Source organism: Moschus berezovskii, chromosome 19 (assembly GCF_049115385.1).
Source record: "Moschus berezovskii isolate FMDL1 chromosome 19, NW_MosBer_1.0, whole genome shotgun sequence".
NCBI classification, from domain to species: domain Eukaryota; kingdom Metazoa; phylum Chordata; class Mammalia; order Artiodactyla; family Moschidae; genus Moschus; species Moschus berezovskii.
Window position 1 is genome coordinate 54,018,563 of NC_142478.1, and position 23,464 is coordinate 54,042,026.

General features: G+C 51.4%; 1 protein-coding gene and 1 non-coding gene across 3 annotated transcripts in view; one reads left to right on the forward strand and one right to left on the reverse strand.

Annotated features, from left to right (window-relative positions):
- The first annotated feature begins 228 nt into the window (after positions 1 to 228).
- Positions 229 to 23,464, forward strand: part of DHX37 (DEAH-box helicase 37) — a 31,275-nt gene continuing 8,039 nt past the window's right edge. The window contains exons 1-16 of one of the 2 annotated variants that reach the window (XM_055405092.2): positions 229 to 468; positions 3,440 to 3,609; positions 6,534 to 6,646; positions 8,125 to 8,467; positions 11,667 to 11,815; positions 12,659 to 12,751; positions 13,921 to 14,017; positions 14,906 to 15,019; positions 17,743 to 17,844; positions 18,026 to 18,140; positions 18,727 to 18,822; positions 19,027 to 19,109; positions 20,152 to 20,299; positions 20,735 to 20,811; positions 21,122 to 21,354; positions 23,170 to 23,281. In XM_055405092.2, the coding sequence (XP_055261067.2) occupies positions 363 to 468; positions 3,440 to 3,609; positions 6,534 to 6,646; positions 8,125 to 8,467; positions 11,667 to 11,815; positions 12,659 to 12,751; positions 13,921 to 14,017; positions 14,906 to 15,019; positions 17,743 to 17,844; positions 18,026 to 18,140; positions 18,727 to 18,822; positions 19,027 to 19,109; positions 20,152 to 20,299; positions 20,735 to 20,811; positions 21,122 to 21,354; positions 23,170 to 23,281 (2,151 nt within the window). In that variant the 5' untranslated portion in view covers positions 229 to 362. The remainder of the gene's footprint in view (positions 469 to 3,439; positions 3,610 to 6,533; positions 6,647 to 8,124; positions 8,468 to 11,666; positions 11,816 to 12,658; positions 12,752 to 13,920; positions 14,018 to 14,905; positions 15,020 to 17,742; positions 17,845 to 18,025; positions 18,141 to 18,726; positions 18,823 to 19,026; positions 19,110 to 20,151; positions 20,300 to 20,734; positions 20,812 to 21,121; positions 21,355 to 23,169; positions 23,282 to 23,464) is intronic. The other variant, XM_055405091.2, reaches the window with a different exon arrangement.
- Positions 17,461 to 17,533, reverse strand: TRNAR-UCU (transfer RNA arginine (anticodon UCU)). The gene has a single exon. It is a non-coding gene; the product is annotated as a tRNA-Arg (tRNA).

A 23,464-nucleotide genomic window follows, 5' to 3' on the forward strand; every position in this document is an offset into this window, starting at 1 on the left:
AGGTTATATTTTTAAAGCCGACAAAACACTATCATTCCCAAATTAATATTAGTAGGTAATTCAGATTTAGAGGCTCAAACCACATTCTTGCGAACAGCCCTGTGCTATGACAGAAGACTCTTGGGCACCTCAGGCCCCGCCCCTCCCTAACTTGGCCCCGCCTCACTCCGCCCCCACCGGCCTTGGTTTTTAACGTGACCCCGCCTCTAGCCCCGCCCGCAGGAGTTCTGGTAATACCAGCTCTCGCGAGAGAGTAGCCCGGAAATTTTCGGTCCTGAACTTTGGTGGGGGTCCACGTGGGTTGGGCTTAGAAGTGCGCGGGTCTTGACTACCCTACCTACAGGAGCAGCAGTTCGGGCGCCATGGGGAAGCTGCGCCGGAGGTACAACATCAAGGGACGCCAGCAGGCGGCCCCCGGCACCTCTAAAGGCCCTCCCGAGCCGCCCCCCGTGCGGCTGGAACTGGAAGGTAAGAAGGCCCTGGATAGGGGCTGGGTTTCGGGTCAGAGACAACCAGGGCCTTGGGGCCAGGGCTGGCCAGTGGGACTGAAGAATACCCGGACTATGTCCTGCTTCTGCGACTCCGGAAGGCTTCCGGAGAGAGGCCCCCCACCTCAGATGATCCAAAGAAAGGGGGAATAGTGACAGTATTCGTTTTAATTGAGTTTGGAACAATACCTGGAGTTTCTTTCCAGCGTGGTCGTAGTATAGCAACGTGGGGAATTTGGACAAGAAAATAAGGTAATTCCATTCATTTTGATGGCATCAATTATAACCTCCCCACCAGCGACCTTTAAGTTTGTACTTTTCAGCCCGGATCTGTCTGATCTGTCAAGCCCAGGCTGCTTGACTTTTCTGCTTAGACTCCTCCGTTTTGTTAGGGAAGACTATGGTGTGCCAGGCACTATTCTAGGAGAGTAACAGAGATGAGATTACGGTGGAAGAAAAATCCCTACCATGCACGGTTTGTATGCTTTTGGGAAGAGACAAGTAAAGAAAAACACAGAATATATAGAATATTTTGCATATGTTCATACTAAACAGATAAAGTACAAGAGGTGTTTGGTGGGTTGCAGAGTTTCGACGGTAGACGGGGAAGGCCCCATTGAGAAAAGCATTGAATCCTTAAGAGCTGAGGGCCATCAGAATGGCTGAGTGGAGACGAAATATAAAGTAGGGGCAGGATGGGTAGGACCTGGTGGGTCATGGTGAGGACAGTGGACCTGCAGGGTTTAGAGCAGAGGAAGAACAAGGTATGGGCTTAGGGTAACAGCATCACTCTGGTGCTGTATTGAGGAAAAGCAGTAGGGGGCAAAGAATCAGGGCGATTGGATAGAAGGCTGCTGAGTACAGTCAGTAGGGCAGGATTTGATGGTTGGTCCGGGGAGGCAGCAGCCGAGGATGTGAGAAGTGGTTGAATTCAAGAGGTATTTGGAAGATGGAGCTAATAGGATTTGCTGGCTGAAAGCTGGAGAAGGCAGGGAAGGGCCAGTTTGGGAAGAGGCCGAGAGCTTGGTTTTGGATATGAGTGTTTTGGGGGCCCTGTTAGATATCCAAGTAGAGGGATAGTCAGGCAGCTGTTGACACAGATGCTTAGAAGAGGCAAGTCCAGGGGAGATAGCAGTTTGGAATCATCACTGTGTATAGATGATATTTATTTAAGCCTGAAGACTGGACCAGCTCTCACTGAGCAGTGAGTTTAGCCCAGTGGGGTGGGAGGAGACCCTTGGGAGTGTGGTTGTCCAGGGACCATGAAGAAGACCCAACATTTGTGTCATGTTGCTGTGGGGTCAGGGAGGGAGAGAAGGACCCCTGGATGTAACACCGGGGAGGCCATCAGTGACCTTGATTGGTCCAGTTTCTCAGGAGAGTTGAGGATGAAGTTATTGAGTGAGTTCAGTTGTCCTGCTGGCCCTTGAAACTGAACACACTCCAAAGTTAAACTCATCTGGCTGCTTGTATAGGATCCCTGAAGCTCAAGCTGATTTAGGCATTAGGGAAGAGTGAGCCTAGATTTTGGAGGTGGAAGGAAGGAGAACCTGGCCCAATGGGGAAGCCTACTTCTCTTCACCCACTAACCAGCCTCCTCTTCCACACTCTCCTCTTGGACACTGAAGGCAGTAAAGTTATGGGAAAGATTGTCAAGGTCAGAATCTGGAGTCGAAATTCCCTCCTCAGAAGTTGCAGGGATTGGCTGGGAGTTGAAGTAACTCACCTGATATCTCTGTGCCTTAGTTTTCTCAGCTGTCACATGGGTCCAGCAGTTACATACCTGTTCATGGGGGTGGTATTTTGGGAGAATATATTTGTAACTGACAATGCTTTGAAAAGTAAAGACAGGCTGTGTCTTTACTGACCTGTCCTGTGATGGACATCGTTCGTTGTAACAGTGACAGCTCAGGAGGTGAGATAGACTGACAGTGAAGTGAGCACAGAGGAACCTGAGGTCTTTTAGACCCAAAGATTTGGGGAAAGTTTCTCACCCTAGAACAAGACATCTCCATTTATCCTTGAGACTTTTAGGGGCCAGAGGGACCTTATAAGATTATAAAGCAGCTTGCCTTCTGCAAAGAGCCTTTTCTGATCACTGATCCAATATTGTTACCCTCTTCCTTATTTTTATTTTTAGCATATCCCCCCCTTTTTCTTCCTATGGCACATTGGTTCTCAATTTTTTTCCTCTAAGGACATTTTTAACGTTCTTAAACACTGAAGACCCCAAAGTGATCTTGTTAGGGTGAGTTCTGCCTATCGAAATTTATCATATTAGAAATTAAAACAGGGGTTTGGGGGTTTGGTTTTTTTTTTTGTTTTGATTGATTTTTGGCTTCAGTGGATCATTACTGTAGCACATGGGCTTCTCTTGTTGTGGCACGTGGGCTCAGCAGCTGCAGCAAACGAGGTTAGTTGTGACATGGGATTTTAGTTCCTCAACCAGGAATGGATTTGTACCCCTTGCAGTGAAAGCATGGTGTCTTAACCACTACGCCACCAGGGAATTCCCAAAAATGCCAACATTTAAAAATAGATATAACACAAGCTCAGTACTTAGTCCCCTGTACACCCGGAGGAGAGTATCTTTTAGAGTTATTGTAGAAGTGGTTTGACCTCACAGACTCTCTGAAAGCAGGACCCTACTGGGAGGAAGGCACTGGTGTAGTTTATTCCCTCCTTGCTCTACCTCCTTCTGTCTCCCAAAACACAAGGATGGAGGTACTCCGACTCTTGGCAGAGGCTAACCTGTGACAGGTGCTGGATGGACAGTGTAGTGAAGGTGCGGTGGGCCTACATCCCCATTCCTGTGAAGGTGTTTGGATGGTTCGCTCGGAGGGCAGGAGGGCCACCCTGGAGGAAAACAGCATTAAGATAGCATCTTGAGACCCTAGGCATCCTCGCTCTCCAGCCTCCAGGCTGTGGGTCAGGCGAGCGTATCTTTTCAGATAAGGACACATTGAAAGGAGTTGATGCAAGCAACGCTCTTGTCCTTCCCGGGAAGAAGAAGAAAAAGACCAAAGCCCCTCCCCTATCCAAGAAGGAGAAGAAGCCCCTGACCAAGAAAGAACGGAAGATGCTGCAGAGAATCTTAGACCAGAAGGAGAAGAAGAGCCAGGTATGCATGCTTTGTCTGCACTCAGCCCTCCAGACTGGCGACGGATGGGGAGGGAAGGGGTCTGTGTCCCCTGACATGATCTCTGCAATAGGACCGTCAGATAGAACTTTCTGGAATGAAGGACAAATTCTTTGTCTGCAGCAAATAGTACAGTGGTCAACAGCCATGTGTGGCTGTTGAGCACGTGAAATGTGGCCAGTCAGATTGAGAAACTGATTTTTTTTTTTTTAGTATATTTATTTGGCTGCACCTGATCTTAGTTGCAGAATGTGAGATCTTTAGTTGCAACATGTGGGATCTAGTTCCCTGACCAGGGATCGAACCCAGGCCCCCTGCATTGGGAGCATGTCCAGCCACTGGACCACCAGGGAAGTCCCAGAGGAATTGAATTTTTAATGTGATTTGGTTTTAATTAATTTAAATACAAATAGCCACATATAACTAGTGCCACGTGTGGGACGTGCAAAATCAGAACCTTCCAGCCCTCGAAGGAGGACATGCTTCTGGGGTGTCTGTCAGTCTGGAATGGGTCCAGGTTTATAGAGACCATGTTTGTTGAACCAGGAGTCAAGTTGATCAGCGTGCTCACTGTTTATTCTCCACCCTGCATTCATTTTATTTTTTAAACTTTATCCTAGAGAGTTTTGGCCTTTTTTGCTTAATGTTTTCTTAAGGAGAAAATTTTGTATTGAGAAATTCTAACATATATAAAAGTAGAGACATTAGTGTCACAAGGTCCCATGTACCTGTCTTCAGCTCCAACAGTTGTCAGGCCCTTTGTCAACCTCGATCATCTCCACAGCCGGTCACTTTCCTACCCTGTAGATCAGAGCCCAGGCAGCCTCAATCTGTACTGTTTCTGTGGCTGTCCTGACAAATGACTGCCAACTGGGTGTCTTAAACAATGGAAATGTGTTCTCTTGCTGATCTGAAAGCCAGAAGTCTGAAATCAAAGGGTGGGAAGGGCTGTGCTCCTTCTGAAGGTTCCAGGGGAGGACAGTACCCAGCCTCTTCCAAATCCTGGTGGCTGCAGGTTTCCTTGGCTTGTGGCCACATCACTCCATTCTCTGCCCGCATCTTCACGTGGGCTGCTCCCTTATGTGTCTCTCCTCTGTGTATCTCTGAGAAGGACACTTGTCTTTGAATTCGGACTCACCTGGTTAATCCAGTATCTCATCTTGAGATCCTTAATTACCCTTAACTTGAATAAGATCCCACCCCGGGACACAGGCTTCCCAGGTGGTGCTAGTGGTAAAGAACTCGCCTGCCATTGCAGGAAACGTAAGAGACTTGGGTGAGATCTCTGAGTCTAGAAGATGCCCTGGAGCAGGGCATGGCAACCCACTCCAGTATTCTTGCCTGGAGAATCTCCATGGACAGAGAGCCTGGCAGGCTTCAGTCCATAGGAGTGCAAAGAGTAGGACACAAATGAAGCAACTTAGCATGCACTGGGACATGGATGTATCTTTTTGGAGGGCCACCATTCAACCTATTATGTAGCATTGTATCTCTGAATATTTCAGTTTGCTTTCTCTAAAATAAAGACCATTTCCAATAACTGCAGTGCCTTTAGCACGTCCAGATTTTTTCAAAATACCATCAAATATCCAGTAAATAGTCAAACTTTGCACCATTTCATTGCTGCTCCCCACCCCATCTCTTGTCTTTCCCCTTTATCATTTGTTGCAGAGATTAGTTTGTTTGTCTCAAAGACTTTCCCGTGGTCTGGATTAAATTTTTTTTACCTCTGTCATTTAAAGTGTTCTTCCCCTGTCCAGTCTCCTATAAATTGGTATTCGGGTCTGGGGCAGTGACTCAACAGAGACAGTTTTGCCTCCCCTGAGACCATTTGGCCAAGTCTGGAGACTTTTGGGGTTGTGACGATTTGGAGGCTGCTACTAGCATTTTGCAGGGTAGAGGCCTGGGATGTTTTTAAATAGCCTGCAGTGCCCAGAACGTCAAAAAATTATCTGACTCTAAATGCTAGTAGTGTGGAGACCGAGAAACCTGATCTAAAGGCTTCAAAGAGACTACCTTCTAATAGTCTTTTTAAATTGGAGTTTTGCTTTACAATGCTGTGTTAGTTTCTGCTGTATAACACCATGAATCAGCTGTAAGTACACATATATCCCCTCCCTCTTGAACCTCTCTCCCATCCCTCTTTAGTCTTTTTGACGGGGTGACCACCCAGGGTGCTGTGACTACCAGGGGACACATACAGGCCTGCCATTAGCCGCTCTGACATCAGTCCCTGGAGCTCTTCATCCAGGGGAGGACTCACTTTCCTGTGAGTGCGTGCTGTTTTTTAATCCTGCGAGCATCTTTGCTTGCTGTTTTGTACCTTGTTTTTTCTTTTCTCAGTTATGACATTTCTGCACGTGTGTATACCTGTGTGTGTACATATACACACATATATGATCACATATAAAGTGTCTGTATAATTTCAAGAATAGTGAAACAAACACTCATGACTCGCTCACCCAGAGGAAGGGAACCAACTGGGCTTACCCCCTCTCACTGCTTTATTCCAGATAGCGTGGGGACTACTTCCCATCACACAGAGAGGCGTTTCTCCCTTGTACTAACCACGGGGGAGTCTTGCATTATACAAATGGGCCCTACTTTATTTATTCCATCTCCCTTTCATGGGCATCTGGCTAGTCGATAATCTCTTATGACACACCATGGGGCAAAAAAACCTTGTTTATCCAACCACACCCTCTGTAAGGGGATAAGAAGCCACCCCAAGCTCACATGTCTGTCGACGTTAAGAACACTGTGAAGCCAGGCAGTTGAAGTTCAGCCTTTGGTTTAAAAAAGACTGTGGGTGTTAGGGATGCTGTAAATTTATTTAGAGTCTCAACTTCCCTTCTAAAGAGAGGCTCATGATGCCAAATGTATAACACACTTGCTTCCTTCCCCAGCGAGCTGAGATGCTACAGAAATTGAGTGAAGTCCAGGTTTCAGAAGCTGAGATGAGACTCTTCTACACCACGTCCAAGCTAGGCACTGGGGAACGCATGTACCACACCAAAGAGTAAGTCACCAGGTTCCTCTCTGAAGCCCGTTCCTCCCGCCAGGGTTCCCAGGGCGGGGAAATGTCTTGGAAGTTATGTGGTCTCCTGGGATTATGAGAAAATACATTTGCAATAATCCATGTGCTAAAATATGTCCAATGGGTAGAGACCTCACATGCTGCTGAATATCCTACAATGCGTAAGACAGCAGAGTTCCTTACTCCAGGGATGCTGGTGTTTCCCTGAAGCACCGAGTCTTGCATTTCAGGTCCCTCCAACTGGTGCAGGGACGAGCCGACTAGAAATTGCCACCAGGCGGTCAAGAATTCGATTTAGCCCATTAGCAGGTTTTGTCTGGTTCATGTAGCATCAGTAGGCATTTGGATCTTTTGTCCACGTATGAGTCTTCTAGAGCTTTGGTAACAAGGCGCCACAAACCAGGCACCTTAACACAAGAGGAATTTATTCTCGTGGCTCTGACGGCCGGAAGTCCAAAGTCAAGGTGTCAGTGGCGTTGGTTCCTGCCAGGGACAGGAGAATCTGTTCCATTCTGTTCTCTAGCTTCTGGGGGTGCCAGCAACCCTGGGTGCTCCACAGTCCGCGTCACCCCAGTCTCTATCGTTGTAGTGTCCTCTGTGTGTCTCTCTCAGAACCCCGCGGCCTTCTCCTGTCTGGGTCTGGGTCTCTGTTTTCTCTTCTTAGAAGGACACCAGGCACTGGATTTAGGGCCCACCCTAATCCAGTTTGACCTCGTCTTAATGACATCTGCAAAAACCCTGTTTCCACATCAGATTATATTTTGAGTATCTGGGTGGCCGTGAATTTGGGGAAGACAGACACTTCCACAGTCAATATTTAAGAACTAGCTTTCATGTTAAAATCCCAGGTTCCTCCTCATGCCCCAGTATTGACCCGTTGGATGATCTGGCCACACCAGCTGGCATTCCCGCAGGGCAGCTGGCCCTAGGTGGGGCCCATGTATTCCCTCAGCTCAGGCCCCTGTTCTCTGCTCTCTCACACTTGGCCCGTGTTCATTTCTAGTACCAAACCATAAGACTTGTGGCACATTTAACGACTGCTTATTGAATGCAAACTGCATCTCAGGCTCTCCTTTGGGCCCTTGGAATAGAGCAGTGCACAGAAATAAAGTTTCTTCCCCGGAGCTTACATTCTGGTGGCGGGGAGATGGGCAGTAGCTAGACAAATACACACGCATCTAGTGCTGAAATTGCTCCGTAGAAAAGAGCAGGGTGAAGAAGATGGAGAGGGTGGGAGAGGTGATTGAGGCTGCAGAGTCAGGGGAAGTCTTCCTGAGAGGCGACCTTTGAGTCAAGTGAGGGAGAAGTTACCTGCAGGGACCGTGGGCAGCGGGTGCAAAGGCCCTGAGGCAGGAAGGGGTGTGGCCTCTGAGTCCTGCCTCTGATGCGCCTTCAGCAACCCAGAGCCTCCTCAGGTCAGCTGGCCTGTCCTAGAGTCTGATTTCTGGCCTTCCTGGCAGGAAACCCAATGAGATGGCAGCCCAGGGTCCGGAGAAGATCAGCAGCCTCAGTGGGGCCCACCGGAAGCGCCGCCTCCAGGAGGCAGAAGAGGAGTCTGAATCCTCAGTGGACTCAGAACCCGAGGAGGCCCCAACAGACAATCGGTCAGAGGCCAGTGCAGAGTCGGCCCAAGCGCACCTGCCACCAGCTCCATCTGGGGCCAGGGGCCAGAGCCCAGTGCCCAGCAGCCCGGCCGAGACTCCTGCCCCTCCGGCAGCTACTCCCGCGGCAGCCTCTGCCCTGGCCAGGCCCCCGTTAAAGCCCGCCGTCTTCATCCCCGTGAGCCGCTCCCCTGAAATGCAGGTTGGTGACTCCGGTGTTCGATGAAGAGCTTAGGGGATCAGGTCACTACAGTGAGGGGCCGAGGGTGCCGCAGAGGGCACCCCGGGATCTGAGCGGGTTGTATCTCCTTTTGTGGCTAGGTTTCATCATCTGGAAAAGGGGGGTAGCTGTCCCCGCCTTGTCAGGCTGATGAATGAGTGCCCAGCACGTGGTGGGGCTCTTGAGATGGGTGTCAGCTGCCTTTCTCATCTTCGGTCGCTGTCACCTGCAGCCTCTGACCACGGGTCCTGGCCCACATGTCCACTCCTCGGGGCAAGAGCTTAGGCTCTGGAGTCAGTTGGCCTGGAATGGAGTGCTGATCCCTCCGCCTCCCCGCACATTCCTGGGCCCCATTTTCTGCACCTGTGGACTGGGGGTACCTGTCTGCTCACAGGGGTTCCACCTCTGCACTTGGTTTCCTTGTCTGGTAAAGTGCGTGTCTTACTGGGTCGTCACGACAAGAAGTCAGGGACGTGAAGCTCGAGGCCCATGGAAGAATGAAATAGAAAATATTAGTGCATTGTTCCAATGAAGAATAAGAGGTTTAATGAGACTGCTTCGAGGTTGGTGACGCCTCAGGGTTTGGCGCATCGTAGATGGTGGTTACTCTGTCCACCGGCCAGCCCAGGAAGTAGAGCGGTCTGCGGCCTCTGGCGTTTCAGTCCAGCGGATGACACCAAGGTGGACAGCACAGTGTCACACAAGGGGAGGGACAAGAGCCACGGAAGGGAAGATCGGGTACCACGAGGGGGCAGTGCGGGAATACATAGACCCGTCAGGGAAAGTGTCTTCTGGGGTAGGAGCTCGGTGACCAGCTGAGAACTGGGGGCCGTCCCATTCTGAGGACTGAGTGAGCAAAGGCCCTGAGGCAGAGGACTCACGGGCCTCAGAGCAGCAGTTTCAAACCACAGATTGGATTGCGGAAACATGTGGGATGTGACCAGCTTTTTTTTTTTTTTTTATGAAAAATAATAGAAAATATTAGTCATTGTTCTGTATGAAAAGTAGTAGTTTACTGAGAGGGCTTCCCAGGTGGTGCTAGTGGTAAAGAACCCACCTGCCAATGCAAGAGACGTAAAAGACACAGGTTTGATCCCTTGATCGGAAAGATCCTCTGGAGGAGCGCACAGCAACCCACTCCAGTATTCTTGCCTGGAGAATCCCGTGGACAGAGGAGCCTGGTGGGCTACAGTCCATAGGATCGCAAAGAGTCGGACACGACTGAAGCAACTTAACATACACAGTTTAATGAGATTGCAATTCCAGTCACAGGTATGTTTGTGTGCTTATATATGTTGCTGCTGCTGCTGCTAAGTCACTTCAGTCGTGTCAGACTCTGTGTGACCCCATAGATGGCAGCCCACCAGGCTCCCCCGTCCCTGGGATTCTCCAGGCAAGAACACTGGAGTGGGTTGCCATTTCCTTCTCCAATGTGTGAAAGTGAAAGTGAAGTCTCTCAGTCATGTCTGACTCGTAGCGACCCCATGGACTGCAGCCTACCAGGATCCTCCATCCATGGGATTTTCTAGGCAAGAGTACTGGAGTGGCTTGCCATTGCCTTCTCCGGCTTATATATGTTAGGTAGTTAGAATAGGAAAAAGGAGTCCAGAATGGTGGTGGCAAAAAGACAAGGAAGGGAAAAGCCTGCAAAAATAGAACAAAGGAAGGTCCGAGGACCTGAGTGAGGACCTCAGGTAGAACAAACAGCACTCCTGGTTAGCCCAATTTACATGGGGCAGGCCCAGGGGGAGGAGAAAAAACATAAAAAGAGGAGCCAGAATTGGACCAGGGGCCTCTCTTCTCTTCACGTCTTTTGGGTCGGCATGCCCTCACGCCTCGAGGATGTATTTTTCTTTACTTTCTGAATAAAACAGCTGTAACACTGGTCCACCAATGGCTTTTGACCCTGGTCCGTCAGAGGGCTGGTCCATCCATCGCTTCAGATTTTTGTTGCGATGAGACAGAACCAAGGAAATTACAAACATATATGTCCCCTGACATATATAAAGAATTAGGGTGAGCTCACTGCTCTAACAGACCTTGAAGTTCCACTGGCTTCACGCCACAAAGGTTTCCTTGTAGGTGATGTCAGAGCCTGATGCTATCCACTGGCAAGTGAGGGGTGTGGGATTCTGCTCCGCACATGTATTCAGCAACCCAGGCTCCACCATCCAGCATCCCTGGTGCCCACCGTGGTTCCTCCCTTGGCCTTTCTCTGTGGTTTTTCCATGAGCATATTCCCGAGCCTAGGTTTGTCTGTTTTTATAAGTGGCCTTGTGTCATATATGTTTTCCTGCACTTTGCTTTTTTGTTAACCAGCATTATGTTCCTGGGATTTACTTACCTGTGAAGATGTATGTCACTGAGGTCCATTTGGTTGGGTTTTGGTTTTGAAGCTGCTGTAGAGTATTCCTCTGCTTGAATAGAGCACAGTTTAAGTAGTCATCTCCGCTGGACGGTTGAGATGTTCTAGTGTTTTGCTCCCGCCTTCTCTGCTGGTTTGCTTGTCCTTTTCTCATCGGCACAGGTGCAAAACTTTGGGGCGGCAGGGTTTGCAAATTGGAGGTCACAACCATCGTGGGCTCATGAGATGGCCAGTGCTGCTTTTTTTAACCAGTAGAATAGAAGTAGAGAACAGAGTTTTAAAAATTAGGCATGCTTCACACATAATCAGAGCAAGCGGGGGTTCACAAAACTCCTCCCTCACTATGTAATACTTGTGTGTGCGTGCATGTGTGTGTGCATACACTCATGTGTGAGTACCTAGCAGAATCACACCTCGGATGTGATGCTGTCTCACATCCTGAATTTTGGTAAAATTAGCACCCGGTTGTTTGCTGAATTGACTCTTCCACAAGTGTGAACTCCCCCCAGCAGCAGCGGAGGGTTCTTGTGCTGCACAGGGGCTTCTCTGCACCAGGCTGACCCTTCAGATGCCGGGTGTGACATTCCGAAGGACCCAACCCATGTCTCTGGCCCCCTCCCCAGCCGTCAAGGCTTCCATCCTCCAGGGGGGCCCATCTGTTCCCTCTTGACTGGGTGCCAGCTGCTGCCTTTCAAGGAACCACATCACCTGTATAGTCTTGCTTTGAGCAAAGACCCCTCATTCTGTCTGCCCTTCTGCAGCGGCTGCAACCCCCCTCAACCCCCCATTCCCTGAGTTCTGACTTCCTCTCACCAGGAAGAGCGGCTGAAGCTCCCGATTCTCTCTGAAGAACAAGTGATCATGGAGGCAGTGGCTGAGCACCCCATTGTCATCATATGTGGTGAGACCGGCAGCGGGAAGACCACCCAGGTGCCGCAGTTCCTCTATGAAGCAGGCTACAGCAGGTGGGGGCTGGCTGCAGGGTCCCCCGCAGGTCTCTCAGATGACAGTGATACATGGTTCCCTAAAGTTGTTAGAAGCACGGGCTCCTGGAGATCTAATTCCAGTTCTGTGGTTGACATGCTGTGTGACTTGGGGCAAGCTCCTTAACCTCTCTGGGCCTCAGAGTTGCCTCAGCTGTGAGATGGGGGCTCATCACTGCCACCTACTTCACAGGGTTGTTATGTAGATGAAATGACTGGACTTGTGTAAAACACTTAGATCAGTTCCTAGAGGGAGCGGCAGTGTGTCATCTGTTAGCTCTTTTGACCCACGTATATTGAGGTCCCCAAGACCGCCCCCAAGTTCAGCAATTTTCTTGGAAGACTCCCAGGTCCTACAGTGAAGGACACAATGTTCCATCAGCAAAGGAGGAAGGCACATGGGGTGAAGTCTGGGGGAACCAGGCTCAGGCTCCCAGAGCTCTCTCCTGGGAGGTCACACGGGACATGCTTCATTCCCCCAGTGATGAGTTGCGATAACACATATGAGTGTCCTCTACCAGGATGCCCGTAGAGACTCAGCACCCAGGGTTCTTCATTAGGGATTGGTCACGTGGGCACTCTCTGCCTGGTACCTGCCAAATTCTAGACTCCCTGAAGGAAAGCAGTTGTCAGCATGAACCATGTAGTTTGTACTGACAGTCCAGGCCCAGGGAGCCCCTTTTACCCATCAGGGAGAGGTGGGAGCCCCCGTGAAATCCAGGATCCCAGACACCAGCCAGGAACGTTTATAGCGACAGCAGCCTCGGGCTTGCTGGGTCAGCTCCTTCCTGCCTGAAATTCAGCCCTGTGTTCTCCCCCTCACAGTGACAACAGCATCATCGGCGTCACAGAGCCCCGCCGAGTGGCCACCGTGGCCATGTCCCAGCGAGTAGCCAAGGAGATGAATCTGTCGCCACGGTGAGTGCTCTGCTTCATGGGGGAGGATTGAGGGTGGTCCGGAGGAGCTGAGCCGTGACACACGCCCTCTTTCACCCTGGAGGCTTTTCACACATTTCCGTATCTTTCCTATGCCATTTCATTGTATATCTTGAAATTTATAGTATACACAAAGCTGTCCTCACTTTCTTTCATCTTCTTTATTTAACCTGTTAGTGTTAAATTTCCAACCACATGCAAAAGTGGAAAGACTAGTATAACGAGCCCCCATGTACCCAAGACCCAGTTCCAGGAATTATCACCTCACGACCAGCTCTGTTTCATCTGTGCCCCATGCTCTCCCTCAGTTCTAGGGGAGCAAGTTTCAGACGTCTTATCATCTCAGCCTCAATATTCATCGTGTAGGTCTGAAAAATCAAGACTCTGTTTTGGGGATTTTTGTTTTTGGCTGCCCCTTGTAGCTTGGGAATCTTAGTTTCCCAACTGAGGACTGAACCTGGGCCCCTGCAATGGAAGCTCAGAGTCCTAAACACTGGACCACCAGGGTGCCTAGTAGATCAGTCTTGTCTGACTCTTTGTGACCCCATGGACTGTAGCCTACCAGTCTCCTCTGTCCACAGGGATTCTCCAGGCAAGAATATTGGAGTGGGTTGCCATGCACTCCTCCAGGGGATCTTCCCAACCCAGGGACTGAACCCGGGTCTCCTGCATTGCAGGTGGACTCTTTACCATCTGAGCCATCAGGGAAGCCCTAGGACCACCAGGGAATTCCCTGTAACTTTTTTTTTTTAAGGACAACTATAAACATAATTGCAATACCATTACCATCACTAAGAAGTATGTCCTAACTCCTGAGTGTGTTCCTTCCGTGTTCCCATTCCCTGGCTTGCCTCCTACAAAGTTTTTAGAGTTGATTGTTTACACCGGGCTCCAGCCAAGGTCTATGTGCATGTTTGATTAACATGCTCTGCACTTGTCTGTGAGTTCCCCTCACCTCTCACACTGGAGGCCAGGGTCCTAGAGAGGGAGACAGAGTGGCCCAGTGTCTGGCCCTTGGTAGGGGAGCTGATGGACCCTGCCCTTAGCCGCATGCCTAGCGGGACCAGGCCTGCTCTGCTGGTCTCATTGGAGTGGCCACAACCCCAAGCAGCCGCAGCTCTAGGGGACTGATCTGTAGCTTGTGCCTGCAGGGTCGTCTCCTATCAGATCCGATATGAAGGAAATGTGACCGAAGAGACCAGAATCAAGTTCATGACTGATGGTGTCTTGCTCAAGGAAATCCAGAAGGTTGGTTGTTTTTCTCATGTCACAGAGCAAGGCTGGTGAGCGTAAGGGTGGGAAGCTAGGATGTCACCCAGGGTGTGAGCAGCCAGTGTGACAAATTTTGGCAAAGCACTGCATTTACCGTTGTGTTGCTGTGTGACCTTGAATAAGTTACTTAACCTCTCTGGGTCTTGGCTTCTTGATCTGAAAGCTGGTACCTTCCTAATTGGTTTAAATCATGTGAAGCATGAAAGCACTTTAGCAGAACACCTAATAGGTGTTCATTACATGTGAGCTTGTATGTTTATTGCAGTTTGGTTCACAGACTTTATGCATTAGCCAAAAGCACACTGCTACCCACTGGCTGTATGATGTCCCCCTGGGCAGGGGTCTCTGCGGAGGGCAGAGGTGACTCCTGCCTCCTCTGCCTCGAGGCCAGCCAAAATCACTGTGAAGGCAGCTATGAGTGTGTTTTGGGGTCTGATGGCCCCTGTCTGTGTGGCGTGTGCTGCCCTGTTTTCCCTGGTCCCTATCCAACATCCCCTGGTCCCTGTTTCCTGCCTGCCTCCCCACCATTCACATTGGTAGGTCGGCTCTAATAGATCACAGCTGCCTTTTCTCTAGCAGTTTCTCTGCCAGACCCCAGTCTCTGTGCTGTCTGCTTTACAAACAGTAATTTTCATCGAAACTTCTCTGTGACCTCTTGAGATGGGTCCTCTTGTCCCATTTTACAGATAAAGAAATAGGCCTGGGGTCATAGGCCACGACCCCCTGCAGGCCAAGTGCTCTTGGATCCATGCCAGCTACCGAAGGGGTTCATTGAGTGGGTGCTTTGGGGCACACACTTATCCTGGGGTACTTAGGCCCAGGTGGCCATCCTCATCCCTAGACCTCCTCCCCACTCCTCCCTAGGACTTCCTGTTGCTGAAGTACAAGGTGGTGATCATTGACGAGGCCCACGAGAGGAGCGTGTACACTGACATCCTCATCGGCCTCCTGTCCCGCATCGTGTGTCTCCGGGAGAAGGTAGGCAGGAGGTGCCGGGGAACCCCGAGGCCCACTCAGCCCACGCCCATACACACCCAGACTGCTGCTGTGAGAGGGTCTCCTAGGACAGCATTCTCCAGGCCAGGAGCCAGGGCTGTGGGTCTTGGTGTAAACAGATTCCAATCCTAGGTTCAGTCTCCTCATCATCTGTTACCTTTCCCTCTGTCAGAGCAAGAGGCTCAAGCAAGGAGTTCATGGTGGGCCAGGCTACACTGTGGGCTTCCCAGGTGGCTGAGTGGTAAAGAATCCATTTGCCAATGCAGGAGATGCAGGTTTGATCCCTGGGTCGGGACAATCCTTTGGAGAAGGAAATGGCAAGCCACTCCAGTATTCAATGGACAGAGGAACCTGGTGGGCTGCAGTCTTTGAGGCTACAAAGAGTTGGACATGACTGAGCACATATGCTCTTAGCCAGGCTCCGCTGCATCTGGCTTTAAGACACCAGTCAGGTTTGAAATCCATAGAGCTGGTGGGGCCGCGCACCAAGCCCTTATGCTTCATGTGCTGTGAGACAGCCTGTGCCTGGCCTGGGGTCAACTTTTCCCTCCATCTCCCCCCTCCCTCGATCAGGCAGGAATGGTTGTCAAAGGGATGCTGTGCTAGGATGGGGTGCCGTGGAACAGTTCCCGCCAGTCCCGCTAAGAGGCTGATGCTTTATCATACCCAGTTCTTACAAGTGCAGAACCTTTGTCATCAGACATCAGTTCTGTGTGTGCTGTGTGCCAGGCACCGATCAGATCTCAGTGAACAAGACAGAGGTTCCTGCCCTCATGGGGTTTCCATTTTAGTGAAGGCAACTGGCAGTAAGCAACTCAGAAGCCTGTGAATTCCTGGTGGACACAACCAGGAAGAGGGAGCAAAATCAGGCAGAAGGTAGAGGGTTGGTAGTGTGATGAGACTCACAGAGTGGGGGGTTGGAGAAAGGGAAGGAGTGAGAAGCAGCTGCTAAGAGGAGGAGATTCTGAATGTCGAGAAAAGCAGGTGCAAAGGCCCTGGGGCAGGTGTAAGGCAACTTGATGTAATTGATGTATTTAAAGTGTGCGATTCAGTGGGTTTTAGCATATTCAGAGTTATATGCCATCACTATAGTCAACTTTAAAATATTTTCATCACCCTGAAAAGAAGCCTTTTAGCTATCTCCATGGTCCTCCCCGACTCTCCCATCTCAAGGTATCCATAGTCTATTTTCTGTCTCTGTGGATTATCTAGTCCATATATTTCACATAAATGAAATCGCAATATATGTGTTTCTTTTTTTTTTTTAATTTATTTATTTGGCTACTCCAGGTCTTAGTTGTGGCATGCAAGGTCTTTGATCTTTGTTGCAATGTGCAGGATCCAGTTCCCTGACCAGGGACCAAACCCAGACCCCCTGCATTGGGAGCACAGAGTCTTGGCCACTGGACCACCAGGGAGGTCCCAGCATGTGGCCTTTTGTGATTGGCTTCTTTCACTTAGCACGTTTTCAGAGTTCATCCCCATTGTCACATGTGTCAGTGCTTCCTTCCTTTTTATGGCTGAATCATCATCCGTTGGGTGGCTGGACCACATTTCATATACCCATTCATCTACTGTTGGAGACTTGGGCTCTTCCCACTTTCCATCTCATGAATGTCCATGTCCAAGCTCCCTGTTTCCTTTCTCTTGGGCCTGTGCCAGGGGCAGGGTTGCCGGGTCCCACAGGGACTCCTCATGTAATCATCTGAGCCGCTCCAGACTGGCTTCCACAGTGGTCATGTCTCCAGTGTACAGGCCCACAGTGTACAGGCTGCCTTCCACGTCCTCACCCACACTTGACATTTTCCATGTTTTTAGTTCTCAACCATTCTAGCAGCATCTCACTGTGATCTTGATTCGTGCGTTGAGGGTGGTCAGGCAGCTGAGGGTGTCGGAGTGGAGCGAGTGAGGTGGAAAGAACAGGAGATGCGTGGGGTCATAGACATGCACGGGATGGGGCCAGACAGGGGAGGTTGTGTTGGGGAGGAGGCGGAACCTTTGGTGTGCACTGTGCCTCTCGCCTTGGCTTTTGTTCACCAAAGACACTGAACTTCTGAGGTTTGCAGTTTACAAGCTTCAGAAGACAGTTTCCACGGGCTCAAGAGCAGAGCCCCCCACAGGGGGCACAGCAGGTCCTGCTGAGGAGGCTGAAAACCAGACATACCCGCTGCACCCATCCCTGAGTCAGGCTGCACCCATCCCTGAGTCAGGCTGCACCTCCTTGTCCATTTTGGGGACAGACAGACTGTCATGATGTCAGGCGGGGGCTGACAGCAGCCATACCCACTGTTCCCGTGTGTGGGGTGGACCCCAAGCTCAGCCCTCCTGTCTCACCTAACATCATCAGAGCTTGACTTGGGAATCTTTTTTTTTTTAAGCCTATGTTTGTTTTTTGCCATGACACACTGCTTGCAGGAACTTAGTTCCCCGACCAGGGATTGAACCCTGGTCCCCAGCAGTAGAAGTGCTGAGTCCTAACCACTGGACCGCCAGGGAAATCCTCAGGGGGGATCTTAAGGGCTCCTTTAACAGGCCACTACCATCCACTTCTACTTTTTCTTGGATCTTTGGCATCCAGAAAAGGGTCTGAGGAGCAGGTTTGTGGGGCTGGAAATGAGACCAGGAGGGCACAAGTCTCCCCCGACCTTGCCGTCAGTGTCCCCGGCCCCGGGTGGCCGTGGGTCCCTGGGTCTCTCGTTCCCCAGAGGCACCTGCCGCTGAAGCTGCTCATCATGTCGGCCACGCTGCGAGTGGAGGACTTCACCCAGAACCAGCGGCTCTTCACCCAGCCACCCCCAGTCATTAAGGTACCATTCAGGCTGGGGTCTCAGGGTTGCCAAGGGGAGGAGGGCCCCTCTGTCAGCCACAGCAGAGCTTGGGGTTGCCTGCGGGTTGGGGTGGTAGCAACCAGAGACCTTCATGGTCAGAGTTCAGAGAAGGGGGCGGGCTCAGGCCACCACCCACCCCCGACCCCGTGCCTCCTGCTAGGTCGAGTCCCGGCAGTTCCCCGTGACGGTGCACTTCAACAAGCGGACGCCCCTGGAAGACTACAGCGGGGAGTGCTTCCGGAAGGTCTGCAAGATCCACCGCATGCTGCCCGCAGGTGAGGCCCTGGCGGGGTGGGGCGGGGGTCCTCCCCTTCCGGACCCGGGGGTGCAGGCAGCGGGGGCTCGGGGTAGCACTTGGCCTCTCTGTACCTGTGTCCGCAATGGTCCCAGGGCCCTCACCGCACCTGTTCTGCCCCAAGGATTGCGAGGCTTCAGGGACTAACCAGCCAGTGGGGCTGTGGGTGCCTTTTGTCCCCACAGACACAGAGCAGGTGGGCAGGTGTGTTGCATCTGAGTGTCCCTCCTGACCCCCTACAGTTCTCCCCACATCCCCATGGCGTGTGCTCTGGTAGTTCCATTTATCCGTTTACCAAGTGATGGATGCTTGGGTTGCTCCCACTTCCTGGGAGTAGACCTGCTTTCCCAGTGCTCATGTCCAGGGATTCAATGCCTGTTTCCATGGTAAAGGTTTAGCTCCTCATCCCAGCTCGTCCCGTTGATTCTCTGGGCCTCTGCAGCCTTGATTTGACCAGCGTTTCCTTGCGCCCCAGCTCTCAGATCAAGGCCTGGCGCACAGTCATGGCCAAGGCCACGTCTGCCACGTGAATGAGCAGATCATGGTGGGTCTGGTTCTTCCTGCAGGTGGCATCCTGGTGTTCCTCACGGGGCAGGCGGAGGTGCACGCGCTGTGCCGCAGGCTGAGAAGAGCCTTCCCCCTCACCAGACACAGGCCCCCAGGTAACCCCAAGCAGAAGCCCATCACCCAAGAGGCTGGGGGCAGGCGGCCTGGCCTTCAGAGCCTCCCTAAAGGAGCCGCTCCCTTGCTTGCCCTCCCTTCCCCATGAATGGGGATCAATGACCCTGGACAGTGAATAATGGATCTTGCTGACCTGGCATGAGCCCAGAGATGTCTTTCTTCCTAATTGGTTCATCTTTTCCCAGAAAAAGACGATCAGAAAGATTCGGTTGAAGAAACAAAGAGGTTTAAGAAGTCACGGGCACGGGCGAGGAAGGCCCGGGCCGCGGTACGTAGAGGCCAGAAAAGGCAGCCCAGGCTCCGAAGCTGCCTTGTCCGCGTCGTGGGCACCAGCCCTGTGCACTTGCAGAGATGTAAAGTTAATTAAAACCACATAAGGGCGTTCCCTGGTGATTCAGTGGTTAGGACTCAGTATTTTAACTTCCCTGGTGGCTCAGAGGTTAAAGCATCTGCCTCCAATGCGGGAGACCCGGGTTCGATCCCTGGGTCGGGAAGATCCCCTGGAGAAGGAAACGGTAACCCACTCCAGTATTCTTGCCTGGAGAATCCCATGGATGGAGAAGCCGTCCACGGGGTCGCAAAGAGTCGGAGACGACTGAGCGACGGAACAGAACAGCGACGGAACGGATTTTAACTACTGAGAACATGGGTTCAATCTCTGGTCAGGAAATTAAGATCCTGCAAGCCAAACAGCATGGCCAGAGAAAAACCCAAATAAAATTAAGATTAAATTTCTTGGTCATTTTAGATACTTTTTGGGTGCACAGTGGGCCCCGGGGGCTGCTAGTGACCTTGTTGGGCAGCAGGGATCTAGAACCTTCCTGCCGAGGAGAGTGTGGCTGGTGCTGCTTCAGGGGCTGGAGGGTGGGCTGGGATTTCAGACATTCCAGGCTCCCTGTGCTGGGGTCTGGGAGGAAGCTTCTGGAAGGTCCAGCCCTCAGGCCTTGAGTGAAGCCTGCAGACATGCCCAGGAGGGGTGGGACAAAGAAAACGGCCCTTGGGTTTTCCTGGAGAGCTGGGGGTGGGCGGGCGGGGCATTGGGGGCTTTCACCCCAGGGCATTTGCACAACCTCACTATTGCTTCTACACTGTGCTAGGCAGCAGTCTCAGGGCTTCAGGAGTGTTAGCTCTGCGTCCTCAGGCAGCCTTACAAGCAGTCCTGTGACCACCCCTGACTCCCAGATGAGGACACTGAGGCAGGGGTATCACGTGACCGGCCTGGGGTCATGTGGCCTCGGACTCTGCTCGCAACACCAATCTCCACGTAGGGCCACCTGCAGCCCTCCATGCTGACGTCTTGTTTCCCATAGACGCTGCCCCAGATCAGTTTGGACAATTACTCAGTGCTGCCAGCGGGTGAAGGCGATGAGGACAGGGAGGCAGAAATGGACGACGAGGAGGAGGAGGCCCTGGGCTCCGACCTGGACCTGGACTTAGGGGACGACGGGGCAGATGGAGGTGGGACCTGGCAGGGACTCGGCTCACCTGCCTGTTGAGCCCCAGGCCACTGGTTCCTGCTGCATGGGCTGGGGTTGAGCGAGGAATCCTCCCTGGGGATGACCCCCAGGGGAGCTGGGGTTTCTGCCTGCTCCACCCTTTGCTGTCTCCTGAGCTCCTGAAACCACCGAGCACAGAGGAGGCCTTCAAATATCTTTTGTGCAGGCTCGGCTTTGCAGGCTGTGGAAGGTTAGAGGGGCTGAGATCAAGCCCTTGGGGGTCCCCACGCAGGACTGGGGGCTTTCCCGAGGAGAGACTGCAGTGTGCCCACCCTCTCTGCCGGTGCCCGGGGTTGAGCTCTGGCAGTGGAGCTGCAGGGGAGCCTCTCTGATAGAGCAGGCAGGGGTGCCAGCAGCGGGGGGCAGAGGATCCAGCCAATCTCTGCTGCCCCTGCAGGTGGGCAGCCTGACGCTTCGCTCCCCCTCCACGTGCTCCCTCTGTACTCACTGCTGGCCCCAGAGAAGCAGGCGCAGGTAACCGTGTGGGGCCTGGGATGGATGCCCAGCAGGGGTTCCTAGGACATTGGGATGGGGGCGGGTCAGGCCCTGGGTCACCTCTCCATCAGCTGTTAGATCAGCACTCCAGGCTTTTGAGAGGGTCTTGGGGGTCTCCTACTTGGAGAGCATCCCCACGTTCAGTTTGGGAGGAGTTGCCAGAGGCAAGGAGAGAACCTGTTGACCTGGTCACCTCCCCTCTGACTTCCTCAGTCCCATGATTTCTTCCCTGACTGCTGAGACAGTGATCAATTTTCTTGCTGCCACCCACCCTTCCGCTCCATCCTAGGTCTTCCAACCTCCCCCAGAGGGGACACGGCTCTGTGTCGTGGCCACCAACGTGGCCGAGACATCCCTGACCATCCCGGGCATCAAGTACGTGGTGGACTGTGGGAAGGCCAAGAAGCGGCACTACGACCGTGTCACCGGCGTGTCCTCCTTCCGCGTCGCCTGGGTCTCCCAGGCCTCAGCCGACCAGCGGGCCGGCCGCGCGGGCCGGACAGAGCCCGGCCACTGCTACAGGTGGGGCTCCCAGGGGCCCCCCCAGTGTCCTCAGGGCTCCTGTGCAATGGTCACCCACCCTCGTCCGGGGAAGGGGAGTCCCGTGTTCCTCTGGAGACTGTGCCCTTGGGGTCCACACACCCTCTCCTGCTGGCTTTCAGGCACATGCGTTATTCATTATTCTGCTGCTGATATGAGGCCCTGTGTTTACTAGCACCTTTGTTTTTTATTTTATTAATAAGCTTTGTTGACATAAGATTCCCATAGCATAAAGCTCACCATTTTGAAATGTGCAATTCTGTGGATTTTAATATATTCAGACTTGTACAACCATCACCACTATTAATTTTCTTTTTTTTTTAAAAAATGTATTTTTATTAATTTATTTTGCTGTTCCGGGTCTTAGTTGTGGCGTGTTGGATCTAGTCCCTGACCAGGGAATGAACCTGGGCCTCCTGCATTGGGAGTGTGGCGTCTTAGGCACTGGACCAACAGAGAAGTCCCACTGCTATTCATTTTCAGATATTCTCATCACTGCAAAAGAAACCCAATACCCAGTAATCAGTTTCTCCCCACACCTCCCCAACATCCCCACTCCCCAGGATCTGGCCACACCGCTATCTACTTCCTGTCTGTATGGATCTGATCATTCCGGACATTTTCTGTAAAGGAAATCAGACAATATGTCACCGTCTTTCACCCCACATTGTGTTTTCAAGGTTCATCCACATGGTAGCCTATGTCAGTGCTTCGTTACTTTTACCGACAGAACAACATTCTGTTGCCCGTTGGATGGACCACATTTCCTATGCCTGTTCATCAGCTGATGGACAGTTGGGTTGCGTCCACATTTTGGCCCTTGTGAATAGTGCTGCTGCAAACACTCATGTACAAGTATTTGAATGTCTGTTTCCATGTCTCTCGGGTAAATACCTAGGGAGTAGAATCTCACAGTTATGTGGTGATTCTGACATTTTGAGGAACACGCCAGACTGTTTTCACAACAGGCACCCCATTTTATATTCCCACCAGCAGTGTGTGAAGGTTCTAATTTCTCCACGTCTCTCCACTATTTTCCACTTCATGAAAATGAAAGTACAAGGCGGTATCTCGCAATCGTCTTGGTTTGCATTTCTCTAATGACAGTGAGCATCTTTTCACACGCTTATAGGCCATTTGTACGTGTCCTCTTGAGGGATGTCTGTTCAGATCTGTCGTTAATTTTTCAGTCACGTCTGTCTTTTGATTGGTGAGTTGTAAGTATTCTCTGATGATCCTGATGTTAGATCCTTGTCAGAGGTATCATTGGCAGATGATTTTCTCCCAGTTTATGTGCTGGTTTTTTTTTTTCCTTCAACAACTAACTTTACACCGTTCTTTTCAACTTTGCTTTAAATTACAGAAAAAAGGAAAATTGAGAAACTGCAAAGTAGTAAGAAATAAAGTAGTTGAGTGCCATGTGCCAGGCACAGTTCTAAGCACTCTGTGTGTGACATCTAAAGTGTCTTCACCAGGGACTTCCCTGGTGGTTCAATGGTGCGACACCACACTCCCAGTGCAGGGCCACAGGTTCGATCCCTGGTCAGGGAACTAGGATCCCACATGTTGCACACCGCAGCCAAATGAATAGTAATTTTTAATAAATAAAGTATCTTTCCCAGTCTCGACAGGGTAGCTGCTGTGTTAGCCCATCTCACAGGTAAGGAAAGTGAGGCAGGAAGAGGGTTAATACCTTGTCTAGTAAGGTGGTGGAGTCAAGATTCAATCCCAGGTAGTTTGACTGAGTCTCTATTTTTACTTCCTTTTTTTTAATCTCTGGTGCTTCCCTCTGCTCAGACTCTACTCATCTGCAGTTTTCGGTGACTTTGAGAAGTACCCTCCTCCTGAAATCACCCGGAGGCCAGTGGAGGATTTGATCCTTCAGATGAAAGCTCTCAACATCGAAAAGGTCAGTTGTAGCCACAGCCCTGCCCTCGCTCCACTGACCTGCCAGTGTCCCTGAGTTCAGTCTGGTGTTCTTGGGCAGCCTGAGCCCCCTCATGGGCTATTCCCATTTCCTGGGCTGTTCCCCATTCCCTGTGGCCCTGGGAGCTGAGCCACATGGTATTCACCCAGCTCCCTGATGGTCTCT